At 40.1% G+C, this 26,969-nt stretch overlaps 1 protein-coding gene and 1 pseudogene across 3 annotated transcripts in view; one reads left to right on the forward strand and one right to left on the reverse strand.

Annotated features, from left to right (window-relative positions):
- The window catches only part of SNX17 (sorting nexin 17), a 49,110-nt gene that overhangs the window by 9,301 nt on the left and 12,840 nt on the right, over positions 1-26,969 (reverse strand). The window contains exons 5-11 of one of the 3 annotated variants that reach the window (XM_085854432.1): positions 24,982-25,092; positions 20,216-20,303; positions 11,158-11,245; positions 9,143-9,212; positions 7,925-8,017; positions 3,917-4,120; positions 3,502-3,627 (exon numbers count right to left, since the gene is read on the reverse strand). In XM_085854432.1, the coding sequence (XP_085710558.1) occupies positions 3,502-3,627; positions 3,917-4,120; positions 7,925-8,017; positions 9,143-9,212; positions 11,158-11,245; positions 20,216-20,303; positions 24,982-25,092 (780 nt within the window). Of the gene's footprint in view, positions 1-3,501; positions 3,628-3,916; positions 4,121-7,924; positions 8,018-9,142; positions 9,213-11,157; positions 11,246-20,211; positions 20,304-24,981; positions 25,093-26,969 lie in introns of all 3 variants that reach the window. The other 2 variants (XM_085854434.1, XM_085854433.1) reach the window with 2 other exon arrangements.
- Positions 15,125-19,113, forward strand: LOC147013010 (uncharacterized; annotated as a pseudogene).

Raw genomic sequence — 26,969 nt, forward strand, 5'->3', positions numbered from 1 at the left:
ATTTATATACCTTTGCTTTCTATCGTTGCCAGTCAGGTTTTTTGCCCTTTCAGTACCGTTGCATTCACAATTTCCTTTGGCATTGAGCAAAGGATACATTTTATCCTCAAGCATCGTACTGACCTTGTTGTTCTGTTTGATGAAGGCAGAAATGACGATCCAGGACTCTGGTTGACATGAAGTTGTAAAAAAAAACAAAAAACATTTGATTACACTAGTTTACAAAAAAAAATAATTCTGAGGAAAGCATGTGACTAGGTGTTTCTGACTAATTTTGATATGCTGAATTCAATTTTCTAAACAGTTTTGCTCTATCACCTCTAGTTTTTTTGCTTTCACATATCCCATTTTTTATTATTAGGGCTTCAAGCATGGCTGAAGCTCTATTGAAATCGTTAGTATTATTATTAAAGGCGTTTTTATGTTCTACTGACCGATTTTGTGGCGGATCTGGAGGGAAAACTGTTCGATGAAATTGAACGAAACTTAACAGGATAATTAGTCACCACCTGAAGTTTATACTATGAAACATTTAATGACGTAGGTCACGTGGTATGGCGGCTATATTGGATTTTATCCAAAACCTAAAAACATCTTCTTCTCCAGAACGGATAACACGACAGCCTCAAACTTTTGCACACATTTGCATTGTTCCATGGTAATGTTAATTTGTTAATTTGGTCGAAATCGTTACATAATTTATATGATTTAAAATGATGCCGATTCGCCTCATTAAATATGCAAAATATGCAAATGAGAGTCGAAAAAATTTAATGACAAATTTAGATAGCACATAAACAGGGGACTCCCAATATATTTATACTATGTCTGTATTTGACCCCAGTGAGCCCCCAGCGCCCCCCAAAGTTTAAAATCACCCATTTTTGACATGTCATAAAATGAAAACCAAAGAAGATAGACATATAGTGACCACAAATTCTAGAAGATATTTTAACGTTCTACAAGTTCGCCATTTACATTAATATGCAAATGTGGAGTTATTGGACTTTTTTGGGGACTTGAAAATTTGTCCAGCCTCGATTTGTCCAATGTGAAGTTTCTTTCTTTATCATGTATTGCTATGGGCTTTTCAATCCTTCATTGATATAACATGAGGGACCCCGTAGCTGGACCCCATTGCAGACTTGAACTAACTTTCTAACTCGGAAAACCCATATCATGTGACAGGGTGATAGTGTTGAAATTTGTTATAATGGAGGCACGCCTTGAAGCCCGAGATTACTGGTTTACCAGTTTTAATTACGCATATATTTATAGTATAATGTGTTTATTTCATATCTTCAAATGGCATATCACAGAACACTGACAGAACTAAATATTACTATTACTTGGATATAAGCATATATACACATCATAGTACTACAGACAGTCAGAAGTGAGTTTTTTTTCTGGAGGATCTGGTGTACTTTGCCTTCGGGATGTCGCGCAGGAGCATCCAGCAGAAGTCCCCCATCATGCTGGGGTTCCACTTGCCTTGGTAGTTGCTCTCCATCTTAGTAATAGCTTGGTGGAACCTTTCCCCATGTTCGTCACTTACTGCTCCGAGGTTCGGGGGGAAGAAGTTGAGGTGGGAGTGGAGAAAGTGAATCTTGAGAGACATTCGGCACCCCATATCTTGATAAGCCTGCAACAACTTCTCGGCACGCATTTGGTAATCTTGTGCCCGTGTGTTACAAAGGAAGCCATGGCAGACTGACTTAAATGCTTCCCATGCTCTCAGTTCCTTCAAGGTGAGCTTCTCCTCGAATACGTCATCCTTCAGCACCTCCCTGATCTGAGGTCTGACGAAGATGCCCTCCTTGAGCTTAGCAGAACTGAGACCTGGGAACAGAGTGCACAGGTGTTGGAAGGCAGCGCCATCCTTGTCCATGGCCTTCACAAAATTCTTCATGATGCCAAGCTTGATATGAAGAGGGGGAAGAAGCACCTTGTTCATGTCCACCAGAGGATTTTCTTGGACACTGTGTTCCCCAGGCATGAAAGTGCTCGTAGAGCCCCAGTCCTTCTGCGTGTAGTGCTTGGACACAGCCCGACTGTCCCAGAGACAGAGAAAGCAGCAGTACTTCGTGAAGCCCGCCTGCATACCCATAAGGAGCCCAATGACCTTGAGGTCCCCATAGAGGCTCCACTGGTGCTGCTGGTACTTGACAGCTTCAAGGAGCTCCATATTGTCATATGATTCCTTCAAATGAACTGAGTGGCCAATGGGAATAAATACCCCAGCATTCCCATGAAATGATTCTTCTATGGTATAAAATAAATATTAAAAACCCAGATACTTTATATAAAAGTATCATCCCACCGGATAATTGTAGAGAAGCATTAACCACCCTCACTCACCACCAGTAAGCTACTGGCGTTCCCAGCCGCACAATGCACATGTTTGACGTACGGAGTTTTTGGATGACGCAAGTAGCGTCATCGGCTTGCCAGTGTTGAGTTCAGCATCCCTAAATTAGTCTAAAACACCTATTTATGCAGTGTATTACTGAAATATTTCGATATTTTGGGTCTCACGCTATATGTATACATGTATATCTCAAAAACTAGAGGTGATGAGTGAAAATGGATTTCGTATCTGAAATCAGCACCCCAAAATTAGGTGAGAACACTTATTTCCATGCGTGCCTAAATTTCTTTGTAAACCAGTGAAATTGCACACAACTCCTTCTTGGTAATGGTTCATGGTAATGCCCTCAGGAGATATTTACCACAGGAGACTTGGGTCCTTGCAGTTCTTAAGATGTCTCTGCAGGACGGAGACTCTCTCTCCACCTGACTTCTCTTCCCTTTGCTTATTCTCGGCTACCCCAGGATGCACGCGTTCTTGAGGAAGCCCACACCAAGTTACCTTCCTCAAGTACAAGCTTGCCTTCCTCCTTCATTCCACTCTTCTCAAACGGACTCGCTGTGTCATGCTCTTTCATCTAGTTCTTCGAGGGTCGCTGTGCACCGCAACCTTAAGATTTCTCAAAAAACAATCCACTCTTGAACCTTTTTCTCTTATCACTACCCTCCTCCTAAAAAATTGGGAAGTTTACCACTGTAGATGCAGTCAGTGTCTTATACACCACCTTATTTATTTAACATGTTACATTAGTGCTTCATGCTTGTTGTTTGTGTCCTTTATGACACCCTTAAAAACAGCAAGTTTCCTGTTTGATTGTCAGACAGTCAGAGACAGACAGAGTAAAAAAAATCATCTCGCTCCTCTCTGCACATGTGAAAATGGGACAAATTCAGAGCCAAAGTACTGCTCGCTAAACTACACGTTCATTTTCCGATTCACATTCAAAATATAGCATTCAATTGAAATTAATTTGTCCTCGATCATAAACTGGCATTTCTCCATCTGTCTGCAGATGTCTGCAGACAGAGTCAGTTCTGCTCGATTTTCCATTACAGCAGTACCGTACTTACAAAATCCCGACGAAACGATAATAATGCAATGAACAAGCCCTCAAAAGTTACCAACGGTACCTGTTGGCTTGAAATGCTGACCCACTGTAGCTTGTCTTTGCTCATCAGATACTCAAAGGCAAGCTCCAGGTGCACGTCCACCTTGGAAGTCGCAGTGGTAGGTGTCACGCCATTGGTCGTATGCATCTGTGCAAGAAAGTTTGATGAAAAACAGAGGTACACAATCCAGTGTTAATGCGTTGCACATACTAGAGGAAATGAGGAAAGGGGAAAGAGAGCAGTAACATATCCCCCTTCCCCGGCAGGGGATAAAAACTACACAAATATCGACAAATGATTTGTACACGACTGCCCTAACCCATTCAATCACTCCTGAAATGTACAGGAAATTCAACAACGTGAAGCTCCCCGAACCTTCACCCTCTTTTCCGTGACTCCACCATGTGTAGATAATCCCTTTTAACATCAAACTCACGCAAGACGTGACCCTCCAACATCGCATTCGAGTCACTTTGAAGCTGCCTTCCTTTACTTGCTCGTTGGGTAGCTGTACACGGAAGTTTAGTTCCTTGTTTCCTGCGCTCACTATCACCTTGCAGCCTTTTTCTGGGAAATCCGTAATGCAAGGGTCAAACTGGATGTACCCGTAGTACTTGAGCGTCTGTGCCCGGCGGATGTACTGCACACAAATATTGCACCAAACCAGTTATTTACAATATTGCCCATACACAATATCACAATCACTCTATCTCTATCAAGTGCAGCCTGTGGCTGCTGGTTGCATCATTGGTTGGGACGTGGCTATACCGCTGATGCAGTGTCCCCCTTACCAGTACAACTGGTGCTCATTTTGCCGACCTCGGAAGTATGACAGGCTGAGTCAACCTCCTGGTGTATTTTAATTCAGTGGCCAACGGGACTTGAACTCAGGACGCTAGGTTCCCAAGCCACCACCCTAACCACTAAGCCAACACCAAGCTTCAATATTACAATAATACAATACAATATTTACAAACCAGTTTACATTTGACATACAAGTAGAATTTGAATTTCGGAATATATGATGCGTTGTAATATGGAGGTTACAAAACAGTTAATGTGTTGTTTTTAACATAATGATTCACATTGCTCATGAAAGAAAAAATTCACAAATAGCAGATTTCTTTCCAAGGAACAGGGTGTGGCAAAACAAGTATGTGGCAGACAGTCAGATGTAAGATGAGGATGGAAATATTGGAGGGAGGGGGAGGGATATTTCAACAAAAGGCAAAGAAAGAGATAGAAAGATTGATACAACAGTACAAAGGATTGCAAGACGAGGAATTAGGCATAGTTAAACGGATAATGATGATGGAATGATACATTTGTGACATTGGGCCATGAAATACAGGTTCATTATTTGGAGCATGCAATGCAAAATAAACTAGAAGGGCACTCGGTAGAGTGCATACCTCCACCACGTAATGCCTGATCCATGAGAACATATCAGGCCCAATGAATACATTTTTGAAATAACATCCGAAATACTATTTCGTTTTTCGCCTTATTTCTCAATAATAAATAATTACTTTAAAAATCATATAATTATCGTATCCAGATCCAGATTCGGATCTTCACCAAAATCGAATCAATTTGTCCTTGCGACACACCCAACTTGTCCACAACTACATATATCATGCTATATATCATTCATGATATCATATCATGCTATATATCATAAATGATATCTAGCATGATATACAGATATCATGCTATATATCATTTTTGCCCAATCTCTCGATGGTGAAGAATCACTTAAAAAATTCTAGTAGTCGGATCCGGATCTTCACCAAAATCTAATCAGTTTGTCCTTGTCGCACACCAAACGTGTCCACAAAATTTCATCCAGATCCATCCACAATTCTGTACACAAACAGGCAAACAAACAGAAAGGGGTGAAAACAACCTCCTTCACCTTCGGTGGTGGAGGTAATAAATAAATATCACTTGCTACTCATATGCTTGCAACATGTTTTTATCAATATGGTGCATAATTTATGATTGAAAAGAGAAGCATCCATATGTGTGTGGGTGTCTGTGTGTGTGCGTGTGTGCGTTTGTGTCTGTGTGTGTTTGTGTGAGTCTGTCGTTGGTCATCTCCATATGTGGGTTTCAGAAGGTGGGACAGAGTCATTGGTCTTGAAGTATCCACCTCTGTTTCAGTCAGGGATCATGATTCATGGACCAAGGTGTGAAGTTTTCTTGTTCTCAATGTTTTGTTCTGAAGGCTCTCTTCAGGATAATCACCGAGCCCCATACAGTTTCCAACTGCAGTTCATCTATCGTAATATTCCCCGGTATGTTTTGAATACCTCCCTGAGATTCTTCTTCATCATTCCCATTGCTCCAATTATCAATGGTACAGTTTTAATGTTCTTCAGCTCCCAGGATCTTTTCATTTAATTCTTGATGTCTTCATATTTGATCATTTTCTTGATTTATGCATAGGTTCGGTCAAAATCACTTGATACTGACACCTCGATTAGCAATGTCGTCTTTTCTTTTTTGTACCTCAGTACTATATGCAGTCGCATCGTTTTGTTTTCTTTGTTCACACTCGAAGGGATCAGGTCATATGTAAGCGTTACTTCCTTTGTCAATGATTGCTTTTGGTTCATGTTTCCATGAGCTTTCTGGAACTGGGACATTTAATTTTTGTAGAAGTGCCAGTTGATTACTCTACACACTTTGTTGTGCCTTTTTGTGTACAGCTGTCCTGATATTTTCTACTTTTTCATCCCAAGAGGAGGTGACTCTTGCTTTTTGTTTCTACCTTGCCAAATCTATACTTGTCCAATTGGCTCAGTCCTGCCATTTTCTTAGTCATTGGTGTAGTGTCCTTGGTCTTCGGCATTTATTATGATTTGTTCTCCAACGCAGTTGAGCTGCCCTCTTCTTAGCCATTCCAATGAACCTTATTTGTCTATGCCTAATCTGTCCAACTCTTTTTTTTTTTGTATCTCCATGCTTTTTTGTTATTCTCCCAGTTGCTGGTGTATATTTGTTGATATTTCACTTTATATTTTCCTTGCAATAATTGGGGCTGTATTCCTTGCTGTTTCGGTTTAATTATGTGTCTATGTGTGTGTGTGTCCATCTCCCTTTGGAACAAAGGGTTCCTGCTGCCACAGAATTAAATAATATGCCCCGATTATATATATATATATATATATATATACATATATATACACATATATATATATATATATATATATATATATATATATATATATATATATATACACATATATATATATACACACATATATATATATATATATATATATATATATATATATACACACACACATATATATATATATATATATATATATATATATATATATATATATATATATATATATATATATATATATATATATATATATATATATATATATATATATATATATACATATACACACACACATATATATATATATATATATATACACACATATATATATATACACATACACACATATATATATATATATATATATATATACACACACATATATATATATATATACACACACATATATATATATATATACACACACATATATATATATATATATATATATACACACACATATATATATATATATATATACACACACACACACATATATATATATATATATATATATATATATATATATATATATATATATATATATATATATATATACATATACATATCGGGCATATAAAAATTGGAAATATCCCGTGGTGGTACCATCATAAAGTTAATTATCCATTTGGACCAAATATTTATGTCCATGCAATAATAAAGATGGCCATTTTAAAAGCCAGTCTTTCTGGAAGGGAAGAGGAAGAAGCAGAACTTGGAGCTTTACTGGAGCGGTTCCAACAGCACGACAGCAGGAGCCCTTTAAAATAAAGCATGATAGACACAGAAGGGAGCATACAAAATTGTATCTCGTAATAGTTCTTTAAATATATATTTTAAAAGTAATTAAATACAAAAGAGCACACAAATGACAACAAAACCACCACAACCACAATGACAGCAAACACGTGTTATAAAATATCAGTATATCGTGCATTTCACTTCATTTTAAATCCTCAATGAGATTCACAGATAGACTTGCAATATGTTGGTGGAATTCAACCTGCTGTCTTTTGATTAAACCTGTCAGTGAAGCGAAGGGTAGGCATGCCAAGTAACATTAAAAAGCAGGCAGCAAAGAGAGGAGGGGGAGAGAATGCTCTTGAAAACATCACCAACTACTCAGACATGAACAAAAACAAAAATGTAAACTATATTGGACAAATCAAAATCCCTGAGCAGGTGCTGGTTCTTTTCCTTTCAGAATAACCATACTTAAGAGCAGGTGAAGTACTTCACATTGAGAATTTGGAGAATACACCAGCAGTGACTTAGACAAACAAGTAAAAGCCGTCAATTTGTTCACACCTCCTTTTTGGAACCCTTTTCTTGCAGGGACTGAAGCTGCTTGTGCTGTTCCTTGGAAGCCAAAATCCAACCATGATCAATGTCAGTCGCTGCCTGAAAGCACCAAACATAGGCATCACAAATACAGTTACATCACAGCAATGCGACGAGTTACTAACCAGAAATTTCCCCCAAAATTTAAAATGCTCAGTCGAAACATTGCACCATATTGACATAACTCATTTTGTGTGCGAATACAAATAAGAAAACATGCACGTACACACACCTGCCAAAAAACCACAGGAGTAAAAATTAAATAAAAACAATGTCACCCGCAGGGTGACCCGTATCTTGCCAAAAGGTGACCACGTGTGACTTCTTTAAGGTCACACTGAGGTGAACAGAGCTGCTATCCACCAGGAGCGACTCCTTGAGGAATATCTGCCTACGAGAGATTCCGATGAGAAGCGTTCTACAGAGTAACCATGAAAAATATGCGTTTGCCTCATAACGTCACCAAATGACGTCATAATGTCTCAAGCTTGACATATCTAGAAAGCACTCAGAGGTGTTCAATTTGAGGTACTACACGATATGGTTCCTAAAACTTGAAAATTTGACCTTGGGGTCAAATATGTTTGACCTTAGGCGCTAACCATGAAGGTCAAGGCCAATCGCCACCAAAAATTAATCAGCTGAGCGCCAGACCATGAACTATATTCCCATGAAGTTTGAAGACGATCCGATCAAAATTACTCAAAAAATAAGGGTTTCGTCGACTCCCCTGATTTGCGACAAAGTGACCTTGACCTTTGACCTTCAAAATTTTGTGCACTGAAAGGGACCTCTATAGGCCTCTGATATGCGAAGTTACAAAAATTTCCAATGATAACTGTGCTCTGCAGAATTTTTTTATACATGATTACAGACAAACAAACAAACAAACAAAAAAAACAAAAACAAAAAAAAAACATACAAGCTGACTAACATATCTTGCAAAAACTTCGTTTTGGCAAGATAATTACAGTCGAGAACACTGGGTCAGACGCCCAACGTTTCAACCACAGTGTGGCCTTAAACTGGCCTTAAGCAGGACATTTGCCAAGTCAATCTATTTTAAGTTTCACCGATCAAGGTTTATTGATCGGCTTAGACAAAAATTATCTGACCAAAAACAATATCAGGGAATGACACAAAAAGCCACAACCATCATCTTGACCGAAATGTAAGGTAATTAACCTGTATGTAGAGCAGGTCCAACCCAACTCTGTCTTCCATAACATCTTCATCATAAGCCGTGTCCCAATAACTATGGGGGAGGGGAGAGGAGGCAGAGAGAGACGATTGCAAAAACCTGGTGAGCAGCTCTTCACTGGAGTATCCTTCCTTCATGCACAAGAATGTGGCTGGAGATCAAGGTAAAAAGAACACTTAATGAAATGCTCACAATCAAAAACGACTTTTTTTTTTTTTTTCAACAAACAACAATTTCCATCTTCTTCTTTTTCTTATTCTTCTTCTAACGGCCACAATTATTCCCACGGACTTGTGGGGTTGACAGGAGGAAGCTTGGCCCAAGTCTTTCACGAACTAGCTGGCTAGGCCTGATATTCAACCAAGGATAGGGCAGGAATTTGGCCATGGTGCTGGTGATAGCTCCACCTACAAGCAAACAATTTGCATCATATATGCTTATTGTTGATAAATTAACTGCTTTGGTTACCACTGCAGAAATGAAAATATATAAAAGCAAAATTGAAGATGAAAACAAAGATGAACTAGAAGGGTACTTTTTGACATCACGATGTTGCCAGATACACCTCCGCCCACATAAAAACAATATGGCTGTCAAACTACATGACCGATGACATCAATTCCCCCCCCCCCTCTCCCAACCCCCACATAATTCAGCCCTTGATGATCCATAAACTGTTCTGTCTGTCTGTCTCAGCAGGATATCAGCAGTTATGGACGGATTCGGACAAAGTTTGGTGGACAGGTTGAGTGTGTGACAAGGACGAATTAATTAAATTTTGGTGAAGATCTGGATGTGGGATTTATTTTAAAAAATTTTTTAAAGTGATTCTTCACCCTTGAGAGAGAGCCAAAAACGATATATAGTGCGATATCTCAAAAAGTTGTGGACGGATTATGACAAAAATTGATGGATGATTTGAGTAGGTGACAAGAACAAGCTGATTAGATTTTGGTTAAAGTATGGATGCAGATCCAGCTCATCAGTGGAAAAAAATAAACTGTTCAGCCTGGCAGAGGTACGTGCTGTACCGAGTGCCGTTCTAGTTCTCAAAGTATTATTCCGAGGGCTCTTCAGTATCTTCACCAAGCCGCAGACAACTTCCAACTGTAGTTTGTTTGTAGTAATATTTCCAGGGATGGCTTTTAGGACATATGTGAGGTTCTTCTTCATGATTCCCATTGTTCCAATTTCAGCGTTCTTCAGCTTCCAAGCCCATTTCACCTAATTTTTAAGATCCTGGTATTTGTTAATTTTCCTTGATTTGCGTGTTGTTTAGTTTAAAATTACTGGGTACTCGCACCTCAATTCGCAATGCCTCCTTTTCTTTTTTGTATCTCAGCACTATATCCGGCAGCCATGCTTTCTTTCCTATGTTCATGCTCAATGGAATCATCAGATCGTATGCGAGCACTACTTCCTTGTACTTCCAAAAAGTTAGTGTCGAGCACTGTGTTTAAGACATCACATTTTAACAAGTCATTCAAAAAAAATCTCTATTTAGGCAGGTGAGCAAAGGTTGCAGTTAACTGGTAGTTTCAGAATGCATCGTTTGTACAAATTATCACATTTTCTCTGAAGGAATGTGCACCACGTTCACTGCACCTCCGATTGTGCTGCCTCATACGCGAGAGTACAAAGGATGGGAAAGGACCCAGGAGCATAACACTTAATGGAAAGCAAGCTACAGCAAAACATGCCTGCCATTTTAAGTATGAATTCATATATATATATATATATATATATATATATATATATATATATATATATATATATATATATATATATATATATATATATATATATATATATATATATATATATATATATATATATATATATATATATATACATACATACATACATACATACACACTGAGGAATGCTTAAAATAAAATAAATAAAAGAAGCATGTTATGGATTGTTTTACTGTATTCATAAGGTAACAGATCAAAACAAACAGTTGGAAATGGTGAGTAAACCAATGAAGTAAACGTACCTCTTTCTCAAAACAATATTAAAATCAGAATTCTTCAGACTCGTGATCGAAATATAAGGCAATTCAAATTCTTGCAATTTCCGAATAACTGCAAAACAAGAAGAGTTTCTACATGGATGGTTTGCCGTGGAGGTCAATACTGTTGGCAATGCAATCGTGTACAGCTTTCCAAACAAGTACATCCTGGAATCTGACAGTTTTTTGTCTCATTTAATTTAATGTTTCAGCCGTGTTTTTGTATAATATCAAGCCAAAGCCGATGGCATGCCATTGCAAATCCCCCCTTTTCCACCTAAAGAAAAGTTGAAAGAAAGCATCAATTTCCACCAGGAATGACCTAATATCAAAGTTTGAATTAAATTTTTTTCTCCACATTTTGACCCTGAATCCCCACCCCCTGGGGCATGCATGAACCGGGGGTCAAATCCCCCACCAAAAAACACGTTGCATATATCATGCATCCCCCAATGTCGATTGTGTATGCAAAATCTCATTAAAGAAATGTTTTAAAATCTGCCGTAATTGCATTTTTTGTTATTTGACCTTTTGACCCCACCTCATAGGGTATGTGTGTTTTTTGGGGGGATTCCCCCCCCCCCCAAAAGCGTGGGGATAAAAATTATTACACCAGTGCACCATCGTGTTTTAGCTAGTCGTGAGGCTGTCAATTCAACAGCACAAGGAAATATCTCTTTCGATGAATCGTTATCTTTTTATCCAAATGAGTAATCCTGTGCAATTTTGTGACAGCAAACCAATTCAGATAATTTAAACAGTTATGACAAATAATTATACAACACAGGGCATTTAACAATGAAAATGCCTTGCCAAGGTATATAGATAATGATAGATCTGAGAATGAACGATCTACATTAAAGTAGATCTGCACGTGGACTCAAGTGTGCACGTACACGGACCAATTCAGGTTGGCATATCCTACCCCCCCCCCCCTCCTCTCACAGTCCATTGGGAAGGGGCAATAGTCTGGGCAAGAAATGTAAAAATGTGCTTATTTAAGCTTCATGAGGCATTTTTGAGGAAAAGTAAACAAATAGGTATGTCTGCAACAGATTTTTGTGCTGAGTATGAACATGTTGTTTGTGTTTCCCAAATTTGCCTAATTAGGTCACTAATTAAGGTCAACAGGTGCAAAATTCATAATTTTTACAAAATATGTTCTTTCACCTGCCAAGCATGCTAAACACAGATATGAAAATAGTTTTTCAATATCTTTTATAATGAATCCTATACAGCTCGTCAAAGTTTACAAATTAATGGAAAATCTGAAAGAAGTATTAACTTATTTTGCAAATGTCTCCTTAACGGTAAGACTACAACTTGTTGTGAATATCTACATAGATTCCACCAGCTGAAAGCCACAGCGACCACAGTTCTCTGGCTTCCTTTCATTGCATTCATTCCTGGGCACAGGAACATGATGTTAGTTTTCAGGATTTCACCTAATTAGCATGCTAATTAGCATCAATCTTTAATTAGAGCAAAACACAGATTTTCATGAAATTCATGTTTGGTGCCATTTTCCTTCCTTAGTGCAAATCTTCTTCTTCTTCTTCTTTCGGCTGCTCCCGTTCGGGGTCGCCACAGCGGATCATCCGTATGATCCGCATAGTGATTTGGCACATGTTTTATGCCGGATGCCCTTCCTGACGCAACCCTGGTCGCCTCTTAAGACACAGGGAGATGGTACACCTATTTTAACCGGGGTATACATCGGCCCAGTATACTGGTACTCATTTCGCCGACCTCGGAAGGATGACAGGCTGAGTCAACCCCCTGGTGTATTAATTCAGTGGCCCAACGGGGCTTGAACTCAGGACCTTTTGGATCCCAAGCCGCTGCCCTAACCACTGCGCCAACACCAGGCTTCCTTAGTGCAAATATACAAAGCTTTTATAGCTTCTGCTTACACCAGATATGTATATCAATCAATAAACATTTGAATTAATTGGAGAATGTGAAAGGAATTATTGTTTCTATTGCCAATATCTCTGTAACTGTTCAACTTTTGATTTTCAGAATTTAAGACCTTAATACGGCACTGCCAACTATGAATACAATCATATACTATAATTTGGAATCCATTCTGCCATGTGCATTGTCTTAAGGCCCTGTCACACCTTGACGTTTTAGCCAGCGTATGGCAAGGTATCAAAATGTATGTAAAGCGTTGGCGTACGCTGAACTATTGATGTTTTTTTTCATTTTTTTGGCGTATTCATAACGAGTTGGACGTATGCATAACGTATTAGTAATGTACACAGAACGTTTCGATAAGTTATTGATAACTTATACCAACGAATGCTTAGCGTGTTGTCGGCGTTCACAACATATGCCCAACGATAGTCTAACGTATGCATAGCGCGGCAGCGTATCGCCGACGATCACGTGGCGTAGCCTATTAAAAGGCTGCCGCTCGATGATTCAAGCCGCTGTCACACTTTGCCGTTTCAGCTAGCGTATGTCAACGTATGAAAAATTTGTCTAAAATGCTGGCACACGTCGAATACGTTATGGGTAAGTTTTGTATACGTTAAGAGCACGCTGGCATACGTCATAGTACGCTGGCATACGTCGTAGTACGCCGAGTATGTCGCCAAATTTTCAACATGTTGAAAATTTTTCGACGTATGCCAGCGTATGACTCACGTTCCGCATACGCTGGCATTCGTTGGCCATAAGTTGTAGGCACGTTACGCGATCGTTGACACACATTACTTGTAAGTTACTTATAAGTCGAAACACGTCGATGTAATGTTTAGCGTACCCGAAACTTATTTCTAACCTATGTGTAACGTGCTTTGAACCTATGTGTAACGTATCTCCAACGCACATTGACATATGTAGACGTATTTGATTGACGTCTTCTGGACGACCACAGAACTTACTGAACGTGTTTCTAACTTACAGCTTCCGTATAATGGCGTATTGGCAGCGTTTAGGGGAATTGGTATATAAAAATGGGCTTCACAGGAGGAACCCGTCAGTGTTCCAGACTCCATGTGTTGTTTTTTTTTTGTTTGTTTTTTTCGGTATGACGGTAATGTTGACACTTCGATTTCTAGTGCGGTTATGATTTAAATCATTGAGCGGCAGCCTATTAATTATATTATAATCGCACTAGAAATCGAAGTGTCAACATCACAGTCATGCCGAAGAAGAAGAAAAAAAAAATAAAAAAAAATAAAAAAAACAACTTGGCGTGTTTCGACTTACGAGTAACTTGCAAGTAACGTGTGTCGACGTGTGTCAACGATTGTGTAACGTGCCTACAACTTATGGCCAGCGTATGCGGAACGTGCGAGTCTTACGTCGAAAAATTTGTCGACAAGCTCGGCGTACGACGACGTATGCCAGCGTGCTCTTAACGTATACAAAACTTACCCATAACGTATTCGACGTGTGCCAGTGTTTTATTTTCATACGTCAACAAATTTTTTTTTTCCCGACAAATTTTTCATACGTCGACATACGCTGGCTAAATCGTCAAGGTGTGACAGGGCCTTTAGCAACACAATATTATGCTTTTCCTGAAATACAGGTGCGTCTTGTGTATGAATATCACAAGGTGTCCCGTTGACATGTACCCCAAACACGGACTTGCAAGGTATGTTTGCTGTAACTTATTCATGTATAAAGAGTAGTCATTCAAACTGAAAGTGAAAGTAGGCTATGCGACACACATTCATGACAACATGATTTTATAACACTACATGTATTGGTCCACACCTATGCATGGTGCATGTGCATGGTCAATGCATAGGGATTTATTGACCTTGTCAGATTTGGTGGAGGTTCAATCAGTGGGTGGTTTGGGTGTGGCCTGTAGTTACATCTCCTGGATGTAGATGGCATCATTTAACACACTCTGTGGGAGGAATATGCTACCCCACATTCCCCTATGCAAACCCATCTATGATCTCCATCAATTTTTCTTCTCAGGTGAACTATGGAACCAGTTCTAAGCTTGAAGCGTCCGTCAGAGATCAGCTTTGAACTCTGCATAATATGTCAGCAGACAGGACAGGCTGAGGAGACAACTTTCCAGCATATCGGGGAATAGCATCCATCAAGGAAGTAACGGAAAAGCGGAAGAAGCTGAGGTGTGATGAATATCGGGCTACCGTTGATAGGCTAACAGCTCTCTTCACCGCCGAATCTGTCCCAGAACTGAAGTGGCACAGGCAGTGCTATTCCAAGTATACTCACAAAAACAACATAAATGCCAAACTTGAACGTGAGCAGTCCCCTGAGAAGTGTAAAGCTGAGAGTAGGTCTGGTGATGAAGCAGGACCTTCATAACGCCGTCCATTGCGCAGTCAGTCTAAAAGAATGGACTGGACACTATGCTTACTTTGTCAAGCAGACAACAAGCAGAAAACCTGTAGGGTCTGCACTATCAACACCAGTCAGAACATTTGCACAAATGCGAAATATATTCATAAGGTGTTCATTCGTATTGCTGATGTCAATGACAATCGCTGCTGAAGGATGTTATCATCCAAACTGTCTGAAGAAGTTCCAACGAAATGTACAAAAGGCAAAGGTTGACACTAAATCTGCCGACCTGGCCATGGTGTTGCTTTCTCAAGAACTTCGACAGTCTGCTGAGAAGGGCCATGTACTTGAGCTTTCCTCGGTACGAGAAAGGTACAAAGAGCTTGCAAATGAGTTGCACATCATGATCCCATCATTCTTTCTTAAGGCCCGGTCACACCTTGACGTTTTAGCCAACGTATGCCGATTTTTGAATTTTTTTTCTAAAACGCTGGCACACGTTGAATATGTTATGGGTAAGTTTTGATAACATTGAGAGCACGCTGACAAACACTGCCATACGTCGTTGTACGTTGGCTTTAAACGTTGTACTTTTTGGTTGTCCTCAAATTTTTTCATGCTTGAAATTTCACGACGTATGCCGGCGTATGACTCACACGTTCCGCTACGTTGGCCACAAGTTGTATGCACGGTCTGCGATCGTTGACAGACGTCAACACATGCTACTTGTAAGTTAATCATAAGTTGAGATGTTTAGCATACCTGAAACTTATTTCTAACCTATGATTAACGTGTTGTTGGCACGTTACGCGATCGTTGCCACACATCGACAGACGTTACTTTTAAGTTACTCATAGGCTGAAAGACGTCGGTATAATGGATCGTCCTTGCGTCAGCGTCCACGGCCATGGCCAGGACACTTATTTGCAGCATTCTTCAAACTTTTCTTCGGCATGACGAGGATGTTCACACTTCGATGTCTAGCTTGGCTATGATTCCAATTGTCCATCGGCAGCGTCTATTTAAAATAGTCGAGTTTGAGCATTTTAATACGTTCAGAAGAAACGCTTCAAATTTCCAAACCCCAGCGTCAAAAAACAAAGGCGAGTGACAGCAATTTAAATCGTTCATTGTAAACAATGAGAATAGCTGAGTGATACCGTTTAAAAGTCGTTGAGTGTAAAAAAAATTGAATTGTTGAGCGCAAGCGTCTACTTTCAATAGTGGGGTTTGAGCGATTTAGCACGTTCAATAGAAACGATTAAAATTTCCGAGCGCCAGCGTCAAAAAACAAAGGCGAGTGACAGCAATTTAAATCGTTCATTGTAAACAATGAAAATAGCTGAGTGGTACCGTTTAAAAGTCGTTGAGTGTAAAAAAAAAATCCAATTGTTGAGCGCAAGCGTCTACTTTCAATAGTGGAGATGCAGCCATTTAAATCGTTGAGTGGCAGCCTATGAATAGCAAACCCTACGTCACCGGCAAAGATAAACTGCCGCACGATATGGATAAGTTAGGCTATCGTTGGGCATAGTTTGTGAACGCCGGCTTCACGATAATTATTCGTTGGTTTTTCGTATCTATAAGTAATCAAAGCGCTCTATGCACATTATTAGTTCATTGTGCATTTGTCCAACCCGTTATGAATAGACCTAAATCGTAAAAACAAGCTATAGCTCATTGTTGAAAAAGCCCCATAAAAAATTAGCCGCGAAGAACTTCGAACAATGGTGAAAAGATGTCTCCTATCCGTGGACACGCATACGCAAGGACGATCCATCATAACCCACACCCTCCCCTCACACTCACCTACTACTGCCAACATGAACAAACTACTACTAATACTAATACTGATACTGCTGACATGGACATCGACTCAAAAAGGACTCAAAAACACTGTTGGGTTCCCCTTTTATGAGCAGCATTTTTATATACCAATTCCCAAAATCGCTGGGAACACGTCTTTATATGGCAGTTGTAAGCTAGAAACACGTTAATTTATTTTTTTGTCGACCGGAAGACGTCATTGGAATACGTCTACATACGGCGATGTGTGTTGGGACTATGCAAAGAATTGGTTCAAAGCACGTCAAACATAAGTTAGAAATAAGTTTCGCGTAAAAAAGACATTACCGCGACGTGTTTCGACCTATGAGTAGCTTACAAGTAGCCTTTGTGGACGTGTGTAAGCGTCCACATATCGTGTGTACAACTTATCCCCATCGCATGGGGAACGTGTGTCATACGCCGAGTACGTCGTAAAATTTTGAACATGTTTAAAATTTCTTGACGTACTCTACTTACTACGATGTATGATAGCGTACTTTAGCGTTCTACTCACGTATACCAAACTTACTCATACCGTATTTGACGTGCCCCAACGTTTTAGACACATTTTTCTTAGGTCGGCATACGCTGGCAAGATCGCCAAGGTGTGACCGCGATGTTGACACTTCCATTTCTACGGCAGTTATGATTCGAATCGTTGTGCGTCAGCCTTTTAATAGGCTACGTCACGACATCGTCGGCGATGCGTGCAACGCGCTATGCCTAAGTTAGACTATCGTTGGGCATCGGTTGTGTAGGCCGACAACAGGTTCAGCATTCGTTGGTATAAGTTATCTATAACACAACGAAACGTTCTGTGTCCGTTACCAATGCGTTATACATAAGACCAAGTCGCTATGAATACGTCCGAATCTTTAAAAAAAACCCATCAAAAGTTCAACGTAAGCCAGCGTTTTACATACATTTTAATACGTTGCCATCGCTGGCTAAAACGTCAAGGTGTGACCGGGCCTTGTCGGACTGCATCCTTCAAAGACGCTTTGCTGAAGTTCGTCACTGACATTTACGAATTTGTGGTTTTGCGAAATGTGGCACCATCCGAAAGACAAATTCCTCTCGTCCCAGTAAGATTCCGTCATGCGCCTCTGTCAAACGTGTTAGAAACATAAGATTCTAGTCAGACTGGTCTTGAGAACATACCTATTTTCAAACCTGATGATGGAAATTATCTATCCATAGTTCACGTCGCCCTACAACTTAGAAGCGACATAATGTCGCACCGAGGTTTCGAAGGGGTAGACATGAATGAAACAGCTGAAATGGATAGTATTCCATCATCTGTACATGTTTGTTAATGTCTTACTTGGTGGCCAGAAACATGTTGATCAAGAGTTTGATGAAGTTGACACAAATGAAATTGACTCTATCAAGAAGGCAAGGGTCTGTAGCATTGGGCAAGACATGGTGTACGCTGTATGTGGGGACAAAAAAGCCCCGCCCAAACACGTGGGCTTAGGTCTAACTTTGCATCAGGCTACGCGATCAAAGAAACTTGTCAACCTGTTCCAGAATGCAGGCCACATTGTAAGTTATAGCAAGGTTCTTCAGTATGACACAGCGATGGCAGAGGCCACATTGAAACGATTTGATACACAAACTGGTGCTGTTGTGCCCCAGAATTTGGTTGTTGGTAGGTTTGTTCACTTTTCTGGGGATAATCTTGACATAAATGATTCCACCCGAGATGGCAAGAACACGTTTCATGCAACCCAACTTGCTGCATGGCAGAGAGGGCCCCCGGCTCTAGACAGTACAAATACGTTAACTAGTATTGAGCCATCCAAATGTTCAACTTTAAAGGTTAGTCCTTAAGTTGTTTCAACAATGTTGTTGCAGTTTCATGGTGGGGAAACAATGGTTGTGAAATCCACCTTTCATGATTTCAATATTTCATGATATCATATTTCAAGTTAATTTCATGAAACTTAGTATTTTGCACTAACGAACCATTGGCGGCACTAATTAGCATCATTATTTAGCATGCTAATTAACCCAAATCTTTAACACAAACATCATCTTCCTGTAACCCAGACCCTAAGCAATATGGATGTCAGAGAACTGTGGTACTGGTGCATTTTGCAAGTTATTTAGATGAAAATCCGTATTTTGCACTAAAATGAACACTTCTAATTAGCCGAAATCTACAAAACAAACATTATATTCATGTACCACAGACCCAATGCAATGATGGAAGCCAGGGTAGTGTGGTCACTAGTTTATTTTGCTGTCCAAAATAAGTAGCAATCCATCCTACCGTAAAAAAATGAAAAGTCCAGCCGTTTAGGATATATTCATAAATAAAGCGAATATCTCCTTCACGTTTTCTGGTAATTTCTAAACTTTGACAACATTTGTACGATTTAATATAAAAGATATTGACAAATAGTTTGCATATCTGTATTTGGGATGTAAAATAAGACATATTTTGTAAAAAAATGAGTTTTGCACCAATTGACCTTTGACCTTAATTAGTGACCTTATTAGGCAAATTTGGGAAACACAAACAACATATTCATACTCAGCACAAAAATCCGCTCCAGATACACCTATTTGTTTGCTTTTCCTCAAAAATGCCTCATGAAATCCGATTTGCTGGAAATCAAACCAGTCTACAAGGCTAATTATAAACATAACGTCAAAAACAAAACAATTCACAAAAACTGCAGACATGGGGGACTGCGATCAACAACCTTGGCAAAACGTACAAAATCGTGTTCATGTATCTACTTTCTCAGAAAAGGGTGAAGGGGGCGGATTAAAAAAAAAAAAAGATGCGCCAGTCTTGTATAAAACGATGTCACGATAATAATTTATGATAAAGAATTTGAGTTTACGAGAACAGCATGCAAATTCAGAAATAATGTGCCATAATATGGCTTCGTCGAGGGAAAAAGAAAGCAAAATACATACATACATGAGATGTGTCCGTCATGTTGCTGGGTGAGGAATAACGCAAAGTAGAACGGAAGCTCTTCGGACAACTTGAGTCTCTCAAGAACAGCCTGGAGCGGAATGAAAGAACGTCTGCAAGAAGTGCTACATAATTGAACTGACTACCAGAGGACCAGCCTGTACATGCACTACCTTATAGTGTGCCAGAACTGGACTCTTTCTTTACTTTGGGACCATCTCCATATATTGCGAATACCATATATACACTGAAGTATAAGGGGCCAAAATGGAATAATAAAGATCGAGAAAAGAAAGAGAAGGGAGAAGGATAGGAAAGACAAAAGAGGGTAGGTGTGGGAAAAGTTTGGATTCCATCCGAGTCACTCAACTCTGGATATGCTGCTGCTCCTCTCACAGCAATAGTCAGAGTTCATAAACCTCAAACATGTGGGCAGCACAATCTACCAGGACACAATTCGGGCATTTAATACAGTCAGACATCCTGCTCTCATTGCCAAGCTCGATGCCACCTTGTGGCACAAGAGGCTGCCTTCATGCCAGGCTTTCTGACTTGTTCCACTCATGCAGTCAACATGTTGCTATCAATGGTACCCTATCTTCTAATGCAACATGGAATGCCTCAAGGAAGTGTCTTGGACCCAGACTTGTTACTCATTGACATAAACAACCTTTGTGATTCTCTGGAAAACCCTCTCTTCCTGTTTTTTCAGAGGAATCCATGTTACGTCATAAAATTCTGCATCCCATTGACAGGCAAACAGCAATTGCGCCAATGTCTTCCAATCTGGAATCGATTTGATGCTCGTCTGATAGATGGAATGTGTCTTTCAATAATAGCAGATGTCAGTCACACTATCAGTACAGAGGAGGAGGAGGAGATTGGGACCATACTCTGTGCAAAGCATTGGTGCTGCTTAAGCAGTCTCCTTGGCTATTGGGCACAATGCTGGATGGGTCACCACTCCGACACAGTATACTAGCATGCTGGCACTCATTTTGTCAACCTCGGAAGGATGACAAGCCGAGTTAACCCCACCTGCTATTAATTCAACATCTGAGCGGGATTTGAACTCAGGATCCTAGGATCTAAAACCCGCTACCCTAACCATTAAACTAACACCAGGTATATCAGTAGAGAAATATCTACAAATTAACCCATCATCACCACTCTATCACGAGAAAGTCCATCAACTCAACTTGTACATATTTCCAAGGTATAGGCCAGCTATTGTAAAAGAGCAAGGCTGCGGAATGACCACTTCTGAGCCGACCATATCCAAAACAACCACACATCCAAAGTCTGGGCTGACCACACATCCAAAGTCAGCTAAAGTCTAAGCATCCTCGATTGTTCCAAGTCATTCCGTGAGAAGCCAAAACTACTCAAAGCCTGTAAGGCATTCGTCCATAGCTCAATAGTGGACTGCTCTTCCCCATGTGTCAGGGTCCCAGCATCATAATCTTTCCTAAATCTTGTGGCATATAAAGCTCGACATTATTATTTTTAACCGCCTTTCTCTGGTCTAGCTCTTTCTGCAGTCTCATACATTAGATCATCTACAGCTCCTCGAGGACGCAGGTGTTCTTCAATCAACCCCCTCCTGGTTCAACTCACCTACACTCTTTTGGTCCTCTTTTATGCCGTTTGTGGAAATTCCTTCTGGAGATGGTTCAATTGCACTCTTTCCTCCAAGGCTTCAAAAGCAAGCAGTGCACCACCATCTTCTGTCACCCACCCCACCCCTACCTGCAATATTTTCCACTCCCATTAACCCAACCTCACTCAATCCTCTTACTTGCAGGTAAATGCATGTACTCCCCTCCCTTCTCCTCTTTTGTTTTTAGCTAATTCCCTTGCCTTTTTGTATCCATTTGTTGCCCTGCCGTCACCATTTGCCTTATATTTTTAGCCTTTCTGAAATCACTATTCCATGATCCTTCATCAACACTACAAGCAAGTTGACCATCCTAAAATGGGATTCTAAACAAGGAAGGGATGGAGGTGGCAAAAATGCAAATGGTGTTTTCTATCATCAAGCCAGCAATCTGGGAGCAACAATTCACATTCATTGTTACATCTGATGCAAGTTAAATGCTCTCATGGCAGCAAGGTGCTCCATTTGAAACTGTTCGTTTGATATTTGTAGCTTTTTGATGCCTAGAGTCTGGAACAAAAATTTGAGTTTGTGTCAAAGCAAATGACGAATTGCAAATTAATCGTAGGAAAAGAGAAAAATTCGAAAAAAAGCTTTAAAAATTTTTCCCCCCTAGAGCCAACAGGATTAGAACAGCATCAGGCAACGTCAGTGGGTCAAATCTGCCTGAAACTGTTTACGTCATTTCTCCACTACCCCTATTACTTTTGTATAAATACAGAACATAAATAAATGAATATTTTTAAAAGTAATGAGAGAATGGCATTGAATCTTAAAGGAAATGAGTTGAGAGAAGGTCTGGGATTTTTTGAGGCTTTTCCTTAAGGAAGAAAAGTGGAGGGGTGGATGGGGGAGCAGAGGTAAAAAAGACAAACAACAAAAAAAAACAAGAATGCCACCATTTTTGCATATGTAATAAATAGATTTCACATTTGGATTTGGGATTGACACTGGAAAAATATTTACAAAATCAAACAGGTAATCAAACATTAATTAATACTTTTTTTTAAAAATTGCTGACTTTGGTAAAATGTTTCAATTAACTTTCTCTCATCATTAATAATCCCAACGGGTCAACATAAACAAGATCAGGAAAAGGTTTGGACTTTAAAACTGCAGGTAGTGGACAAAAAAACAAATGGAAATACCAATGTAACATCACTTAGTGGAGTGTTGGATCACCACGCGCAGCCAGGATGGCCTGAATGCGCCATGTCATAGAGTCCACCAGTATCTGGAATTTTGTAGGAGGGATGCGGCACCATTCTTCCACGAGAAAGTCCATCAACTCACACCTGTTTGATGGAGGTGGAAAATGCTTTTTCTGGTGTCGTTCCAGAAAACCCCAGAAATGTTTGGCTTCAGATCTGGTGACTGAGAAGGCTATGACACATATGGATAACATCAGTGTCATGCTTATCAAACCGTTGGGCCAACTACACTTGCTCTGTTGATTGGGGGGGGGGGGGTACCAATTATTATATTTGCAGTACCAATTAAGTATTTTGACTGGAATAACGGCGTTTTGAAGTCAAAATTCATCAAGGTCCGGAACACACCGAATGAGACTGCCGATACGATTGAAAGTTTAAATATGGTAACCCAGGTGAAGATGATCATTCAGTACCATTAAGTAGTGATTGGCATTGACCTCACCTTCAAAGGGAATGACTGCACCCAAACCATGCCAGAACCACCAGAATCCTTCACTGTTGGAACCAAGCACTCAGGGTTGTGGAGTTATTTCAGTTGGTGCCACACATGCACTCGTACGTTTGTCGAGAACATGGTGAAGAATGACTTATTTGACCACATCGCATTTCTCCACTACTCGGAAGTCATGGCCTGTGCTCTTTGCACCACTGGACTCACAAATGTGCATGGCCAGATATGATGAGCGGTTTGTGCACCGCAACCCGACTATGGTATCCCGCTCTGTGAAGTTCTCGGCAGACCGTTTTGGATGAAACTGGCTGCTCGCGCCCCAGGTTAAAAGTTACAATCAATTGATCTGCATTTGCTTGCTTGCCTGCATACTGGTGGCCATTTTGTTACTTAGACGTGTCCCCAACCATTTCGAAGACATGCATGGTACGATTTTGTTCAAACTTTGCACAAGCATAGTACATGACGGCATACACATGCCCCTCACTTAATTTTGTGATCTGATTAAAGATGGCCGACTGGACTGGTGGCCATTTTAGTTGCACACAAATATGGGCTCGCCCTTTAACTCCACACAGAAAAAATGCTAAAATGGGGGCTATGACATTTATGTGTCTTTATATTTGTTCTACATGATCCTAAGCATGTTGGGATGTTATTTGCTTAATTAACACATGCGCCAAACCTGTGAGAAAGCGGTTGCTTTCAATATACTTGGTGTCCCTCATTTACCCAAGTGTTTCCATTTTTTTTTTGTCCACTACCTTCATGTCAAATTACACATTTTGCCGATGTTGCGCAAGTGGGAGGGGTGGGGGGGGGGGGAACTCACAATTAATTTTCAAGCAAACAGAAAACAGACCACAACCTCAAAAACTTTGCAATCATTACTTGCTCTACTACTATCAACATAAAACAACAATGACAAACATTAAATGCATCTCATTTCAACTCCACCGGCTGCAAATGTAGAGCAAGACATGCTGCATGAGCATTATTTTAAATTATCACATTATAAACCCTCGACTTTGCATGTCAACCTGCCAATCACATCTTGCGCAGACATTATATATATATACATATACATTGCGATTGAGAAACATTGTGGGATTGATCAAGTAAACTTCAGATCATTCTTGATCAACACTAATGTAAATGGAAAAAAGGTGGAAAGTACAAGCCAATGGATACTCCACTTGCACATCTGTATAAAGAACACAAAACACAAATTCACAACAGGGAGTTCATCGGTTGTGAAAAGTACATTTCCTCAAACAAAAGAGCGACTGGATAAAACCTATATCATCACAACGGAGGATTTAAGTGAAAAGGCTCAACTTGCAAACATACAGACTTAAAATTAAATGAACAATTTGCTTTGCAGTCAGTACGTTTAAATTCTCGTTTTAGAATCCAACGATAATTCCCAGGTATATGCTTTTAATACCTGAAGTATTTGCTCTGTCCGATCTGTGCTACGGACGTCGAGCTCAACAAGTTGTCCATTTGGCAGAGACACGACAAGCTGAACGTCCTCTGTTGGCACCTGCTGCGTCTCCTGCAAATACAGTGGTTTTGTTACCAATCTCACCAAATTAAAACATCAGCTCCTTACTCAGAGTACAAAAAAACAACAACAAAAAAAAGTAGAGCTTGGCACAAACACAAGCACTCGTTTTTTCTAAAGCTGTTTCTCACAGCAATTGCAATCAGTTATTGAACAGCAAGTTGAGCTATTCCTAATTTGCATCAAACAATATGAATTCTGCAGCACCCAATAACCAATACACTCAACTTTATTGTAATTTAAAAACTTAACATACTTGTACACGTAAAGTAAAAACTTTAGCAAATTGTAAGCGATTGATCGATTTTCCAACTGTCTAAATCATAAGCTTGGCTTTGTTGTTCAGTGGTTTTGACATTTTCTTCCCAGAATGTCTCCAAACATGGGTCCATGCAACCTCAGCCATGGGTCCGCATCAGTACATCTGTTACCTAAGCTGCATCTAAACAGTCAGTCAATCTGGCAATGCAATCCAACTTTCTAACTCCTTACCCACAAGTTATATCATTACCAATTGATGTTAATCATCTTGTTGGACTTTTTCATGAATTACAACACATTTTATTACATAAACATACAAGAACTACCTGACATTGTGTGAAAAAAAAAACACGCAAAGATGGCAGAGTGGTAAATCGGCATAATTTGGCGCCTCCCTCTCGTCTGGGACTGAAAGTATTGAAGGCCACATCAAACACATCAGTTTCGAGGGCAGTGAAGACCGAGCCAAAAATTGTAGCTTCGATGGGAAGAGATGCGCACGAAGCACCCAGTATCACGCCGTCTGTCATGCGTTTGTGATGCAGCCTGGTCCTGCAGCTTGGTGGGACTTGTTGACCCTGTGCTGCTGGGAGGGAAGGCCCGATCTTTACCAATTCCCTCTTGTAAAGTCCCGACCATCGAGGATGAGAAATAACAAGGTTTGAGGGATCGAGGACCAAGCCAAATATGACGACTTCGATGGGAGTGAGAAGTGAGCCATTCACGGCAGCTTTTGGTGAGGTAGATGGCACATGGCGCCCAGAATCGCGCGGATCATTTGGGATGCGGCCTGGCCTTGCGACTTGTTGGGTTCTGCCGACCACATCTTGCTGAGAACGAAAAGCCGAACTTTGGCGACTCCCTTTTTGCCAAGTTTCATGGGGTCCAGGACCACACCGAATGCGATGACTTTGATGGGAGCGAGAACCAAGCCAGGGGCGGCAGCTTTGATGGGGAAGGGGGTGGGGGAGGAGACGGCTGAAGTTGTGCTGATTGGCACACGTTTGAGATGTGGCCCAGCACCTGGTTGGCCTTGCGGCTTGTTGGGTTTTGCTGACTATCCTAAAAACAAAACAACCTACAACAGACGGGTGGATTGACAACCCAAAAACATCATGCTTCCAGCCTTTGGCTGCGGAGGCATTATAAAAATTAAAAAAAAAAAACTTCGTTTTTGAAATTTTTTTTAAAGCACACAAACATCAAAAACATCTCAACTACAGAGTTCATAGAACCCCTTACCCAAAGAACGTTCATAGAATGTCTTAAGAAAAATAATATCGGAAGGGTCTTTCAAACTCTTGCTCAACGTTGCCAAACACAATCTAGAATTTCTACGAGACACAATGTTTTCTGAATATCAAATATTCCAACACTGAGAGTGCGAGCGGAAAATTTGATTGGTCCAGATGCCATAAAATGGCATAATATTTAGTCATGTACTCTTAAACTGGAGGTTATTTGAAGTGGCAAAAACGGTGATTTGTGTTCTTCAGTGTTCAAGCATATAATTGAATTGAAATAAAATAAGTATTAAAGGATGTAGAAAGCAAAAAAAAAAAAAAAAAAATTGTATCTAAAGTTTACCGCTGTTGACACACCATCTT

Source organism: Eptatretus burgeri, chromosome 14 (genome assembly GCF_056783735.1).
Source record: "Eptatretus burgeri isolate ZD-2024b chromosome 14, Ebu_testis_v1, whole genome shotgun sequence".
Taxonomy (NCBI): domain Eukaryota; kingdom Metazoa; phylum Chordata; class Myxini; order Myxiniformes; family Myxinidae; genus Eptatretus; species Eptatretus burgeri.